Source organism: Anomalospiza imberbis, chromosome Z (genome assembly GCF_031753505.1).
Source record: "Anomalospiza imberbis isolate Cuckoo-Finch-1a 21T00152 chromosome Z, ASM3175350v1, whole genome shotgun sequence".
NCBI classification, from domain to species: domain Eukaryota; kingdom Metazoa; phylum Chordata; class Aves; order Passeriformes; family Viduidae; genus Anomalospiza; species Anomalospiza imberbis.
The window spans coordinates 11,309,350-11,325,350 of NC_089721.1; the positions used below are offsets into that span (position 1 = coordinate 11,309,350).

General features: G+C 35.4%; 1 protein-coding gene across 1 annotated transcript in view; it reads right to left on the reverse strand.

Moving 5' to 3' along the window:
* Positions 1-16,001, reverse strand: part of CPLANE1 (ciliogenesis and planar polarity effector complex subunit 1) — a 57,945-nt gene that overhangs the window by 1,253 nt on the left and 40,691 nt on the right. The window contains exons 35-51 of the mRNA XM_068177054.1: positions 15,537-15,666; positions 14,563-14,617; positions 13,362-13,466; positions 12,784-12,876; positions 12,038-12,150; positions 11,597-11,795; positions 11,076-11,326; positions 9,573-9,663; positions 8,734-8,901; positions 7,675-7,788; positions 7,287-7,317; positions 5,929-6,060; positions 4,934-5,099; positions 3,165-3,226; positions 2,578-2,742; positions 1,163-1,275; positions 771-848 (exon numbers count right to left, since the gene is read on the reverse strand). Coding sequence (XP_068033155.1) covers positions 771-848; positions 1,163-1,275; positions 2,578-2,742; positions 3,165-3,226; positions 4,934-5,099; positions 5,929-6,060; positions 7,287-7,317; positions 7,675-7,788; positions 8,734-8,901; positions 9,573-9,663; positions 11,076-11,326; positions 11,597-11,795; positions 12,038-12,150; positions 12,784-12,876; positions 13,362-13,466; positions 14,563-14,617; positions 15,537-15,666 — 2,066 coding nt within the window. The remainder of the gene's footprint in view (positions 1-770; positions 849-1,162; positions 1,276-2,577; positions 2,743-3,164; positions 3,227-4,933; positions 5,100-5,928; positions 6,061-7,286; positions 7,318-7,674; positions 7,789-8,733; positions 8,902-9,572; positions 9,664-11,075; positions 11,327-11,596; positions 11,796-12,037; positions 12,151-12,783; positions 12,877-13,361; positions 13,467-14,562; positions 14,618-15,536; positions 15,667-16,001) is intronic.

Genomic DNA, 16,001 nt, shown 5'->3' on the forward strand with positions numbered 1-16,001 from the left:
GTGCCTTTCTGCTTATTATTACTTCTCTCAATTTCCTATACTGCCAAGTCAAATACATTGACCTTTGACTGTCCAAATTATGCCAATAGTATAATTATGGTGTAAGGCAGAATAGAATCAGGCTACAGTATTTCCTAAGTCTCAGAGTGATTCACTTCTCATTTTTTGATCAGAAATTCTGCTGCTGTTAACAAGTACTGTATCTGCTAAAGAATTTGATTAGGAACAATCTTCTGAGGATCCAGACCTACAAAGACAGACATGGGAAAAAGTACCACTAAAATCCAAAGAGGATTTTTGTTAAGCTTAGTCAAATTTTTCCATGCTAACATTATGACAAAACGATATATTACGTAGATATTGTACAGAGGGATAACAAAGACAATTCCTATTTTAATGAGCTTGGAAAGTAATTGGCATAGAAAGGTAAGGGAGAGGCATAATTCTTGTGTCCTGGTCTGCTAATTAACTTTCTCTCTGTGGGTTTGAAATGAAAGATAAAACTCAAAGCCTCTGTCCCTTGTGATTTCAAAACATGAGTTTCAGGAATTCACCAAAATCAAGCACACTTATTTCAGTAATCTTGAAACTGTCAACTGGCTAAAAGTGTTCAGAAAATAAAGAGAGGTGATATTTCACAAGTTTCTAATTAAAAATATTATTAAGTGGGGAAAAAATTAGGAATTTTATTCTTCTAAACAAATGCTGTATCTGCATCTTATTCCCTCCCTGTATTATGTAGCACTACATCATTGTTCTGTGTAACTTACAGCATCTAGACTTAACAGGACAGTTTGTACCATTTCTCAGTCTTCTTCTGGAGGTACTTTTCTGAATACAGGCATTTCCTGTAAAGACAAAGTAAGCAGCAGATCAAATATACTTAAAGATGCTTAGAAATTTTCATCTGCAAGTTTGCTGCCTGGATTACACAGTACTCTTGCTATGGCAATTTATGGTATGTTGGATTTAAAGAGAAGTGATAAGAAAAAGTAACTCTCATCACTTAGCAAAACAATAGCAGCAGAATTGCAAAAGCCTCAGGACAGGAAACATTCAGGACTATAAATCTGTTTTTTTACACAGATATCCCTCCCAAAAATCCAGGAGTCACCTGAAGATCATCTTCAATATGTGCCTTTATTAAAAGTTCCATTCTTACCCCTGGACTGTGTAAAACCAAGAGCTGGGGTGAAATCTTGTACTTTTTGACCAAAACCAGATTTGGCAGCACTTCTGCTCCTTTCTGCCAGAACAGGACTGTTCAGATGCCCTCTACAACAAGACAAAAAGACCGACACAACAAATATTAAATACTTGCTACTGTGTACCATATACCATTCCTCCACACAACTCACAGGCCTCACAGGGCACATGCAGAAGAGACATAAAAGCCAGAGAAATCACAATCAGCTCACTTAGCTGAGAACCAGCATCACACACTGCTTGTGGGGCCAGTAAGCTTCACCAGAATCAGAACTGCTGCAATCACAGTGAAGACACATCAAAGTGGCTTTACAGAGAGCCCCTTTAAGTCCAACAAAACTTTTTAGTTAGTAGTTCCTTCCACTCCTAAGTGGATTGCTGCATGATGTTCCTTAGCATGTCTGATTCTGTCTGGGCTAATGCACTTAAACTTCCCTTGAACACCACCAGCAGGCTCTGCACAGCACTGACTACATTCAGTTTAATGTTGTATCCTGGAACTGTAACTAAAAAAGATACTGTACTGAAAAAGAGAAGCAGAAGTATTAAATTAAAGGATTACCCAGTAAGTACAAAATTCTCCATATTATTCTGAAAAGCATAAAATTGTATCTATAAGAAGATAAACTACAGTGTAATATACACCTGTATTACATATATACACACACATGTAGCATTAATGCCATCAAACTGAGTAAATATATCAGTTCATAATACTCAGATACCCTCATCTCAAAAGGAAACAAAGTGTGAAAGTAAGAACAAGTAAAATCCTAAGTAATGGAAAATTAACAAGAAAGAGAACAAGTCTAGAGTTTGCACAGCAGAATTTTTATTTGCTTCTGGCTTGTTGTTAGATGCTCTTCAGGCCTATTATTGCTGGTTATAGTCCAGTGGAATTCAAAGAATCTCTAAGGTTGCAGAGGGCCCTCCAAGATCAAGTACAACTTCTGATGGAATTACAAGCCAGTCAACCAGACCCTGGCACTGAGTGTCATGCCCAGTCACACCTCCAGGAATGGTGACTCCACCATCTCCCTGGGCAGCCTGTTCCAGTGTTTAACCAACCTTACTGTAAAGGAACTGATATTGAGTGGAATGGGTTAGGACACTGGCTTACAGCCCAACTCCTGGGTTGGCTTATTCGGTGCTCCAAAAGGCATTTTTAAGGCTCCCTCCAAGATTTGCACTACTGGTTTTAACAAGCCTGGAACACGGACTTCAGAGTCCTCTGATACAGACAAATTGTATCTTTGATTCCACCAGCGTATGACTTTTCTCTCAAACTATTCCTGTCTAAACTTGCTACAAAATTTGTAGGGTAGTAAAGACACCAGTGGAACAGAGCAGGTTTAATGCTTAGAGCGTTACCCTGTACTAGATGCCACCTTCTTCCTTCTGTAAGCTTGAGCTGATCTTGTGCTGGACAATGTCCTGTGATCACTTGCTCGTGATGCCACTGTTTCAGATAACATTTCATTCACCAGAGAAAGTGCCTGTGATACTCTGATTCTGTAGTGCTCAAACAACATGGCTCTGTGGAGAAATAATTTTACACATAATCTCATGCTGTCACTCATTTCACTACAGCTGGCTTGTGAGTCCTGTAAGGCTACATGAAGAACATTTTTTACAAGATTGCACAGAAAATATACTAAGCCTTTTAAGAGATCATTAGCAAACAGTTAGAACATTTCTTACCGAAGGGCTTGAAAGAATGAATGAGTAATTGTTGGGGAAAGAAAACAAACAATGATATTTGGAAAGCAACAAATATAGTCAAAGGATAAAATTGTTCAGAGTTTTCCTAAATGGCAAAGGAAACATGAATTATTTAAGCTTTTGGTTGAAATTTCATTCATATCTGAAGTTTCATAAGCAATATAGTTAAAACTATCTCTACATCTTTCTAAGGACTGGAAAACTAATATAAAAATAAGGATTTAAAAGCAACTTACCTGTCTTTTTCTTCTCTCTTCTTCTGGAAGGCTCTAATATCCTTTGAAGTAGGTTTATGATGCTGTTTAAGAAAGTATAAAAATCTTTAGCTAATTATGTACTACGGTCTCATTCCACGCTCTCACTCTTAAAATGTACTTACTTGACTTGAAAGTTACTGCTTAAGAAACTCTTAAAAAAAAAAAAGAAAAAAAAAAACCAAAAAAACCAATATGAAAGCATATTGCCCTGCCAGGAAATTCAAGTAAGACTGTCTCTAACTTTCCAGTCTCAAAAAATACGCAGAAATCCTCCAGTCACATCTTCCATATCTCATATGCTTAAAATATTAACATTCCTAAAGAGATGTCCTCACAGTCAAGGTCAAAGTTCCACATGACTTCACCTCCAGTTTCCAAAAAATCAGTGACGTGTCCTGATACGTAAAACCAGACAAGGTTGCACTTTGACCTGTGTTTGCTCGAGTACAATTTGAAGTCTTTAATTCTTCTTTAAACCAAACTCAAACCATCCACTGAAAGCTGGGAATCCCTCCACTAATGATTTCAGGAGAAAAACCCATAGCAAAAGCATCAAGTGTATATTAATGGGCTGACAACACAGGAAAGTAGATAAGCAGGACCCATTTTTCTTAAATCACTTCTCTCCACACATGTGCAGAAGAACATCCCAGGTCAGTTCAAAAAGATTATTTAATCTTTCAGGAGAAATACTTCATTTCACATAGATCTGTTACTCTTTCTGAAAGTGAATACAATGGAATTATTTAATCACAGGGAACTTGTGTATGTTACAAAATTGCTGCTTGGAGTTAAAAAAAGTAGAGCTTCAGCCTGGAAGTATTTACAGCATATCCTAAATTCAGTAAGTAGAAAGTATAGGAATATATTTGGTGTTGTCATCTCCTGTAACTCTAGAGCTTCCTGTGACTGAGCAGGGTCCTGAAGGCATCTAGATGGCAAATGCATATTTTAAGAGTTAATACTGATTGGAAAATGTCTTCTGAACTGCTTTTGTATGGTTTTTAAAATTTTCTAGTATTTCCAGCACAGAAAAATTTCCAGATCAGGCATAAATGTGTTTTTACTAATTAAATTAAGCATGTAAACAATTCTGTGAGTGGACTGTTCATTGGAATCAGCCTTCAACAAAAAATTTCATAAGATATAGAATATATCTTCATAAGATATAAAATAGATATCTATATTTATTTATTCTATATTCTATCTACAGAATAGATATTTATATCTATAAGATATTCTAGCGTCTCTGCTGACCCCTTATGATTTTTGCATGCACCCCTGTGTGGTGAATGACAGTGACAGCTGCCCTCGGTATCCTGCCATGTTTGTAAAGGATGCTGGCATCTGAACCCCACTTTTCAAATTCTCTGAGAGGCTTGTGGGAAGACGAAACAAGGTGTAAACACATCTAAAGAACTGCTGGAGCTATCACTCCCTGGAAAACACATCTCTCATCAGTGAATGTTGCAGCTGTATCCATTACAGTTCAGGGCCACCTGCATTACTTTGTAATATACCTGCAGCCAATGGTCACCACTGCAGTCTGTGAAGAACACAGGTGTAGATACTTACCTGACACAATTATGGCCAGCTCCAGTAAAATGAAATCATACATGTAGAAACCCTACATTACAATAGGAAAAAGAAAAAACCCAACCACTCCCAGCCTTTATATTATCTAACCTGAATAATCAACACTTGTATAATAAGTAACAGTTACTCTTCAATACACCTGTTATTCTTACCACATTCTTTCTCGGGTTGAATGGTTGATGTTCTTTCTGTCTTTGTTCATCCATTTTCTTCAAATATTCTCTCATTCTTTCCTTTTGCTTTCTTTTCATCCATGCTTGTATCTCTTTCCTTTCATTTTCTGTTCTTTGAGAATGCCCAGAAGCAGAATCAAGAACCCTGAGGGCAGATGTAAACAGGAAATAATCTAGCACATAAATCGTAAACAATGGCAACTACATGCTATAACAAAAAATATTGAAAATCCTTTATAATTCTGACACAGCTGGAAGCATAAGTAATGAACAAGAGGGGAAGTTTTCTTTTGTAAAATTCTACTACATAAAATCCTGGTAAACAAGTAATTTCCAAGACATCTCCTAAAATTTTTCTTTCACTTATCACTACATTCAGATAATAGAACTAGAGCTTAAACTGGTAGGAACTGTATCACCAAAGCAGCAGACTGGTGACCTGAAGAGCTGTATTATTTTGCCTTGTCAGCAATTGATATCACAAACTGCAGTAGGAAACAGCTGTCACTTTGACCTCTCTCAGGAAAGAACACAGCTGATTTTATAACTGCCAGTCAGGAAGGTGTAGAAATCCCCAGCAGAGAGGGGAGCATGACAAGCTAGAATCTTGGGCTGGAAGTTTCTGAAGCTGCTGTGACACTGGCAGGAAACTTCTGTTCTGTCTTTCAGAACTGCTTTAAAATACCTGAAGGTCTGAATTGCATCTGCTGTATAAAAACAGTTGTGCTCCAGCCTATACCTAGCAGAGAAAGGAAAAAGCAAATGGGAAGGGAAGAATTTCAAAACCAGAATACTAGAATTAGTACATTTGACAATAATGACTAGTAGATTTATGGCGATTAAAAGCCCTAATTCTAGTCCCATTAACATCAAACCACATACTTGCTTCCATTGCTTACAGGGTGTGAACTACAAGAATAACCAGGGTTAAAATGATTTAAGCAACACACAACAAAAACCAGCCATGGTATTACCTAAAGGTTTTCTTAGCCTGTGTTCTTGCAAACCCCAGTTCCAGCAGAGAGGTGTCACTTTCCACCACACAGTGATTCACTGCATCAGTAATATCACTTGGACCAGTAATTTGCAGGAGATCTTCTAAAGAGCTTGATGTTAGGTAGGGGAAAAAGCTGTTACTAAATTAATGTTGAACATTCCTGTAAAAACAACAAGCTAAACCCCTTCCTTTTATACTTAAAACAACAATATCCAGGCTGTTTTACATAGAGCCTTTGGACTGAATATTGTTTCCCCACATCTCCACTGGGTTAGTACACTTGAGTGAGGACAGAAGGAGCTTTGATGAGGACAGAGGGAGCAAGACCTGATTGTCACAACAGAAGGATGATCCACAACTGAAATGCTTGGGCTCTGCTGTGGTGTGTGAACATGGCTGGCCCACAGGAGGCTGAGCCTGGCAGCCAGGACCACCACAGGGTTTGTATTGCTGCCCATGAGGAGATAAGGTTATAGGGAGCTACCAGATTTGGTACCCAAATCTCAATGACCTTTTGAGCAAGAATCAGTGTCCATGAAGAGTACAGCTTCACCTAAATTCTTCCCATTTTCTTCCTCTCTTTCAATCAGTTGCTCCCAGTAAAAACCAAATCTCATAGTTTAGGACTACAAGCTATCAGTGTCTGCTAAAGTTTTGCCTCACACCCATACTCCACCTTATGTACTCACTTCCTAATCCACTTCAGTCACAACAACCAGTTCCACTTAAAATACTAGAAAAATAGGATAAAGCATTCAGTTTACTGCTATGCTTCAAGCAAAGCAATACAGATGGGTAATGGAGCAGAATGACCGGGAAGAAAAGAAACCAGCTACTCCTTTTCTACTGGATCCAGAAGACTAACAGTAGCTAAAAGTAAAAATATATATGTCAGACCATTTTATTTAATGCATAGGCTCTTTCCAGTTTTGAAATCTTAAGTCTGTTGCTTTACACTTTTCACACAGTAAGACTTTAAAAACTTTCTGGTGATAGCTGGCCTTCACGGAAAACTACCCACATCAGTTTCATGTATTTTGCTGAAAAAGTGGTTTGTAAATAGAAGAAATAACAAATGCACACAGACAAAAGCACCATCTACATTAAGAGCTCCAATACTTTTAATTAGAAAACAACTTCGAATGCTTCTAGAGCTTTTGCATGAAGTAAATCTAACAGGCACCACAAAAGTCAGAGTAAATGCCTGAAATTAGCTAACAAAAGGGGTTTTATTAAGTTTGAAAATGAATGCCTTGATTTTTATAAAGTGATGATTCCACGCTGATATTCACCCTTTTGGTAAACTGTCAATAATACCAGTCTCAAAATACATACCCAGGACATGTATCTCTGCACATGTGAGAACCTGAAACAGAAACAATCCTTATTAGTAATATGTTTGCACTTGTACATACTCTAATCATACATATGTTAAACAGCCTGTGGGATAAAATACACATGTCAACCTCAACTGACATTTGACATTAAAAATAAATGAATATTGTACATAAGCTTAACAGCCTGTGAGACAACACGTCATTGACTGCCAAGTGAGCACAGAGGCTCCAGAAAGCAATAATTAACAGCTCCTGGCTTTTGTGGGTAGTTTTGCTAGGAAGGTATCATCACTGTTGACAGTTTTCTGCCATGATCAACTAACTGGAAATACTCTGTTCCAATTAATTATACAGTGTTTCTTGGAAAATTAATGCTTGACACTTACTTGAGGAATCCAGGTACTCAGAAGAAGCTTGGAATTTAGAAGATGCAACTGAAGACCAGTATGGTTGTCTTGGAAGGAAGAACACTGCATCCTCTCCTAAACTAATCTCTCCATCTCAAAAAAATTATAGTTCTAACTTAGTATCACCTATAGATTTCTTAGCTTGCAAATACCAAGTTTATATTTAGAAAACTCTATTACTATTTTCAAAACTTAACTGGGCGTGTGTACTGAGATTCACTTGTGCTGTATACAGACACAGGAACCATGTTTTAATACCTTTTAAGACAGATTGCTGTAAATGTGGCTGTCAAATGCACATTCACATGTACAAAGCACATACCACTTTTGGGAGCCTGACTGCATGCAATGCAGGCAGTACACAAAGAAAACAATACAACTGCATTTTTAACCTCAGGCAATAGGTTACTTGCAGAATGATTTTTCCTCCTCCTTTTAATGCTACTGCAGTCTTCATAATTGCAAAAATAAATTTACCCTCAGTTTTCAAAATGATTAGACATCATAAAATAATCTTTTAAGACATAGATAGTAGTTACTGTACAGAGAAATAAATCAATTGATTTTGCTGATGTAGACTGGATTTAACAGAGATGTCACCTCTCTAGACATAGGTAGGTGACAGAGATGATCAAAACAGCTTTTGGAGGAAGCTTTGAGTGTTCTGTGATACCACAGACATTTATATTCACTTAGGTAAATAAGTACACATCAACACAGTGATGGGCTTCAGAAACAGAGCCAATGCTGACTATTTTCTTTCAATAACAGTGAATTTGAGTGCAAGTATGATTCACTGCTCAACTGTCTTCAAAGCTTAGTGATACTGTTATGTCATGTAATAAACTCATTATCAGAGCACATCAACAAAGCCATTCTAAATAATGCAATCTAGAAAGACTTGTGCCTGATTTAATGAGCTCATTGGCATTATGTAACATTCTGTGTAACAGCCATGAGGAAGTATTACAGCATGAAGAAAAGTTTTACTTATTTTTAAAAGATGCAAAGGGGAAAAATATACACTAAAGATTATACCAGAAGGTGACTCCAGGCCACTGGGAGACTTAGAAGCCAAGGCTGCAGAGGCAGGTGAGTGTGCATCCACTGTAGTAGAACTGGGCAGAGGATATTTCAAGTTGAAGCTCTCCTTTTGGTCATCTATAACATCTTCAAAAATCATGCTTGTCAAATGATGTTCTGATCCTGTGGGGGAAAAAAAAAATGTACTTAGTGAAGACCAATGGTGAATCCTCACAATGCAGAAACTATCCCTTGTGTATCTTGATTAGTGGCATTTTAAATTCATCTGTCACCTACAACAGCCTGGACCTGGATCAGCTGTGCCTTCCTGTGGAAAGGCACTTCCAGGACTGTGCTGTGTGAACCAGTCCTGAGCACACAAAGAAAATGACCAGACCAGGAGGTGCTCTGCGTGAGTCTAAAGGATATCTTAAAAGTTGTCTTACGTATGATTACAGATATAGCCATGATTTGGTTCCACCACTTGGCTCTGTATTAACTCCATAAGTAGATTAGCCTATGTTCTTGGCACAGGCCAGTAGCTATAAGTAGGTACTACAGAGTTATTTGTTAAATAAACAAGAAATCATTCAATACATCCGCTCTAGTAAACATTTAATCTGATGTAAGATTTCAGTAAGACCAGTAGATATTATAATTCAATAGAGTAGATATTATAACTCAGATTGGCTACCTTTTATTTTATCTGTTTGTGGTATTTTTGGTTCATATTTCAGTAACACCTTTAGGGATTGCATTAAATGTCTATGGTAACTAAAATTTATTTAAGATGAATATTGCATTAATAAACTTCCATGGCAAGTTTATTATCCTTCTGTTAATTGGACACATACCAGCACCAATAACTCCAGTAGCTTCAAAGACTTCAGGATGAGCACCAAGGTCTGAATCAGCATCCATTTCAGAATCTATCAGCTTCACTAACTGTAAGTGAAACCCAAAAACTAGGTAATGATACTTTCTTCAAGGTATTTCTGAGACTTACACCACAGATATTAATGCAAAGTCCACTTTAAATATATTCTTCTTGTCAGAATCTTTTGAACATTTTAATGCAGTTTTCTGACTGAAAACAAACAAAAATGTTCAAGAATCAAAGTAGCTCAAGTAGATTAATTTCATGTAAGAATTACAATCTTCTGGATACTTACTTTGAGGAAAATACATATAAACACTATTATTTGTTTGAACAGTTTTACTCCTACCGATCATATTATGTTTAAAGTAGCTGAAGTTTTCCAACATATATTTTATCTAAAACCCACAGATATTAAAATGCTTCCATCAGCTTCATAAGTCTAAAGTTTCAAACTAGAAAATAAAAACTAAAACTAACCTGGAGTGAGACATTTTACTGAGCAATAGTCTCAAAAAGAATAAATCTCATAACTGACATGTAATACATGAGAAATTGTTACAAAAGGGAAGACCAACTAGCATGAACTAAAAAATAGGGGGGAAAAGGGGGTTTTCTTCATGATTTGGCTAGATACCCAGAAGTTTTAAAACCCAGGTGCTATGAAATGCTGAAACATTGGTCCTGAAATACAGGATATACCAAGATTTTTTTTTCCCTACAGTAGTCTTTTAAAAAATCTGACTTAAATAACAACCTTGAGGAAGAATGTGATTAAATAATCCACCTGAGTGTAATGATTGTGTGTAAGTGACACAATAAGATCTTTACATTTCTGTGAATCATAGAATACCCTGAGTTAGAAGAGACCTAAAAAATCCTTCACAGCCCAATTTTATTTTAATATTAATTCCATAATATTAAATAATATTATGGAATTAATATTAAAATAATAATTAAAATTATTATTATTTTAATTTAAAATCCATATTTGGATTTATAAAGATGGCAAAAATGCAAATATTTTATGAAACAAATTGGATCAGGTTCCAGAAATAATCACACAATATTTTGCAGAGGTACAGCTGCAGAAGTCTTTGCCAAAAATAGTCTCTGGCTCAGCCTGAACTCAGTTACAAAAGAATTAAATATGTTCTGCCCATTCACTAATAACATCACCATTCTAGCCAACATTTGGTCCATTGTAAGCAACCATGTCAGCCAACAGGTTCAGTGCTAAATATGAAAGAACATTGTATATACATATATGTAAAATTTGTATTATAATATAGAGAATATTTATATATACTATATAAAATGTTACAAATATATAATAAACAATATATATATATATATAAAATATTATTCTCAATATCTTTCAACAGATGCTAAGCATATTTGAGAACACATTTTTCCAAAATGGAAGTTTTGTCTTTAGTTGAAAAAATTAACTGTTTAAAAACCAACAGTTAGCACTCACCATTTCGCAATTTCTGAAATCCTGCACCATATTTTCTGCAATGGTCTCTAGTATCTGTAATTGCTTAACCACTTCCTCCTGCTTTGGGGAAAAGTATTCTTTTTCAATTAGTTTGGATGGAAGTCCTGAAGAAGGAAGAATTCCTCCATCTTCATGTGCTGTGTTCCGAGTTACAATATCTGTAGCAGAATCTGACTTATCTTTCTTTTCTTTCTTTTGCAATTTGTTTGACACATTCTTCTGATCATCATCTTAAAAAAAAAAAAAAAAAAAGAATGTACCAATATCACTAAATAAGCCACAAGCACCTGAACACTGCAAGTAATTAGGCATAAATGTTCCATACCTAATAGGGTGTTTTAGAAGGCAAGAATCATTACAAAAGAAGTCAAATGTATCAATGTTTATCTTTAAAACTAAAAAACCATGAGGTTAATTGGGAAAAGGCTACAGATTTTCTCTGGGAGTATTACAACAAAAGAGTGTTACTTTTTCTTGGATTTAAAACTGAAATGATTTACCTTGCTTCTCAAGGGCCCCAGGTAGAACTGCATGAGTAACAGAAGCTGCTCTGTGATGAAGTTTTGCAGTAGATGGAATTTCAAGCTTCTCATTCTGTTGTGAAGCAGCTATCTCTTCTGCAAACTCAGGTTTCGTTGGCAAATTGCTAAGGATGTCACTGTCTTCAATGTCAATCACACTGATATATTCCCGTTTATGCTAAACAACATGACAATGAAGAATTATAAAGTATGTGTTTTGAATGAGCTGCTTATAGTGCATTGTTCACCTTTACCTCTTGACATTTGCAGATGATAGGCTTTTTGTTTTGGGAACAAAATAAATACAATTTTCCCTACCATATTACACAACTGACTCATGCAGATACAAAGACCCCAAATTCATAAGACAAACAGTATACTTAAAATGCATTTAAGCCATATGTACATTAGATCACTAACCAAATCAGATGCATCTGACAGAAGGGATGGTAAAGGTTTCTCATTCACTTCAGTAGGGAAACTCAAGTTTAAATACATGCCTGGCAGTAGTATCTCAGAGGAACTGGATGATTCTACAAGGAAATAATAATAGTCACTATTATATTTACAGTTAAAGTCGCAAAAACTTCAAACTATTAAGAAACAGCTCTGCATTCTCTAGAAGATAAGTAAAGCTTTGACTAAGATGCCATCTAGATTGCTATTAATATCTAAGTCCCTCCTACTTAGGTAAAAATAATCTGCATCTTTACTTAATCCAAAGAAATTAGATTACTCAAATGGAAGCCTCTAATAAAACTATCTGCAAATGAGTCATGTGATGTAGTAAAATTATTTTCAAATAGAAAAACACTGTTAAATTTTACAATAATGGAAAAATTTGTATGCTCTGTTGGTACCATAGGGAAAATAGCTGGGTACTGAAATCTATGTAATGTATTTATGGAACAATGCTACTGCAGCTAAATTTCATGTGATCTGTTTTAACATTCCACTGATCAATTCACTTGGTCTACATTACACTAAATCTAAAGATTAAGTGGGCACTAAAACCAAGCTAAAATCCACAAAATGGGGATTGGGTTTCAAGAAGTCAGATAAATTAGCATTTTATCCACACCCTGCATTAAGCTGTCTCAGGTACAAAACCCATGTCAGAAGAGTAACACTTTTATAGACTTCCCAAACAATAAATGCAGCCACACCTGATGCAGGAACAGACGCAACCAGCTCATTTTTTTGAACTTTGGAAATCTCTTTTCCACTACTGATCCCACAATCCTGATACGATTTGAGCACTTGATTGGAACAAAAATAAGGACCAGAATGCATGAGTTTACATACAGAAAAGATACCAATGACATTATCTGAGTGTACATTTCTGATTTGCCAGTTTACAATCAAAGAAAAGTGGGGGAAGAGGAAAGGAAGGAAATTCATTCAAGTGTGAAGCATTGTCTAAAATGCATTTAGATAAAGTCAAGTTAAAACAAGCTTTCAGAAAAAGTCACAGCAGAACTGACTTACAGAAAGCATGAGGAGACTCATACATAACTATGTCAGTAATATTTAATATTTTTAGCTATAATTATTTCAACTACTGTTTTATAATTTATATTCGTTTGTTTTCTGATTTAATTCTTTTTGAAACAAGAAAACTGCACAAAAAACAGTGTCCCCTTTACAAACTTGCTGCATTTTGAAAACTGATCAAATAGCACAACTAATCAAGAAGCAACACCAGAAACAGTTGGTTTCTGTAGATCACCCATGTAGCACTTACCTGGGTCAGTATTAGCACTTCCATCTTGAGTTTCTGCTGGTTTTTTTCCTACAGAAGCCAAATAATGTAGATCTGCTGAGGTAATACTTTCTTTATCCATTGCATCTAAAATGTGGTAATACAAAATAGGTGTCTATTAACGATATAAAAATTTTACATCTTTGAAAAAAATGATACTAACTCACAACTATAGGCTCCAATTTTCTTACTTGTATTTATGACAGATAATTTTAACTTGTCTCTAAGCATACCTCACAAATGATTCCAAGAAAAGTTCATGCTAGCAACTTTACGTGAATAAACAACTGACACTTACAATGTTACACTGACTTAAAACCAAGATTCAGTTTAGATATGTGGTTTTAAATTAAATATTTTAGTATGCTGAACAGTAACAGTCTGCTTTACATTCTAAAAGGAGGGGAGGAACATTCATGACATGTATGTCTTCATTTCTTTATTGCTGTTTCTACAGAGTTTGCATTTCTCTAAGGCCAAATTTCAGAGAATGAATTTCATTTTGTCCTGTGACAGAACTGAATATTGTCATGAATTAACATAATATATAAAGAAGGAAATCTTTCCACAGGCCTGGTCTTCGTATTGCAGGCTAGAAACATCACATGCATTGAATTTCTTTTACAAGATCTCTAAATTTTGTGTAATTGGAATATGCAGGCAAATAATATTAGAATAATATATTTTTAGAATACATTAAAAAATTAGGATTAGAAATGTTTACAGAATTATTTTGATTAACCACATGAACAGAAATCACTGTCAACCACAGCTAATTAAATTAACTTGACATACTGTTATTATTTCATTAACTCTATTGTTTATAAACATAAATAAAAGATTATCACTCATTCTGAAGAAAAATTAAAATACTTCTAAAATTCTTGGGAAAACTATTCTGAATATTCAGATAATTTTGCAAGATCTTAAATATGCTGCACCTCTCTCCACACCAATTCTAAAAAAAACAAGTGTCTCCCAAAAATTCTGGACACCTGTTGTACATCCTGAAAGGTCTGGGGAAAGATCCCCTAAGGCAGAAAGCTCTATTGCCCACAGACCACATTATCCTACTTTTTAATATGTGGATTATTGTAGAGTTTTACTGTGAATTCCAACAGACTAATGCTCCTTGATTATTTTTTATTTGAGTACTCAAAGCATTAAAAAGACTTGTACTTGCCCATTGACATGAAAAAACCATCCTGAACGTAAGATGTCGATTTTGGTTTGTGATCCTAATATAAGGAAAAAAAGAACCACCTTTAAAAACAGTTCCAGTGCCGATTAAAGGCTTTCTTGGTGATAATAACTATCCAATATACCTCATGTGAGTAATGATTTGGGTAAAAAAATAGAACTGTCACTTACTTTTCTCAAAACCTGTTTTAATTTCTCCGATCTACTCAAACTTTGTGGAATTTACTGACTATGTAACATTCTCTTATGTACCTTGCGGTGACATGCAGTAACACAAATTCCTTAGTCCTCTTTGAGTTTATCCTACCCCTGCTGTACCCTGAACATCTCCAGGTCTGGTGAGGGTCTCCAGCTGTTGTGTTGCAGTGAAGTCTCAGAGAAAGTATGGTATGGACTAGAAACACAGCTCTGGGTAGTGATCCAGCTGGTAATGTTTTAGCTTGAAATGTGGTACTTGTAAGGATAAACCCCAAAAGATACCAAAAAGGCCTAATCAAAACCCAGCTTGATGAAGGCTTTCTTTTTTCAGAGTCTGGAGTGAGACAAAACTGAGATTCCAATGCTGCACATCCTTACTCTTATGTTGTCATACATCCAGGCTCACATGGAAAGAAAAATGCCTGGGTCACCTGTCCTATCATTACTACTAGGAAAAATATATTTTCTTTTTTCATTTTTAACATTTTTGTATGTATTTACTACAAATGTACCTACAGACTTATATCCTATCAAAACAGACAAGTTCATGTTCCAGGAAAAAAAATAGCAACCTTCACATCCTTTATAAAAATCTGTCTCCTGTTTACAGAAAACGCAAGTATATTAATTAAAAACATGCATACTGTTTGTAGAGCCTGGAAGAGAAGTATATTATTGTTTGGTTTATAGTTTTCTCCTTCTTTCTTTTCTGCTAATACTTGAATGGAAAAAGGCTAAGAATAAACCATAATTCTATACCCCAGTCTCTGATTCAGTAGCCACTGCTGCGTCACTAATACTGATGATGGAGTCGTCTGGACGGAAGGACACGCTTGGTTTCTTCTTATCATCCTTCTCTTTCAGTTGTTTCTTACTACGCCTCTTTTTACTGTCAATAAATTAATTATAGGTAAAGAGTAAGAAGTGCTTTGAATAATAACAATACCTATCGTTGTTTTCTAGGAAAGATTACTATTAAGAAATAAACACTGAAATAAAGATTGGAAAATATAAACAGCTGCTGCACATAGATCAGTTCAAATCACAGTTTCTGCCTGCTTGAAACCTACACAAAAATGTTATAGAACCCATACAAATACCATTAATTACACTAAAATCTATTAATTGTCTAATAAACGATTTACATTAAGTATTACAAACCACATAATATTTCACATCTAAATCTTGTGTATAATTAATAATTACTACACAAAATGCCAATAA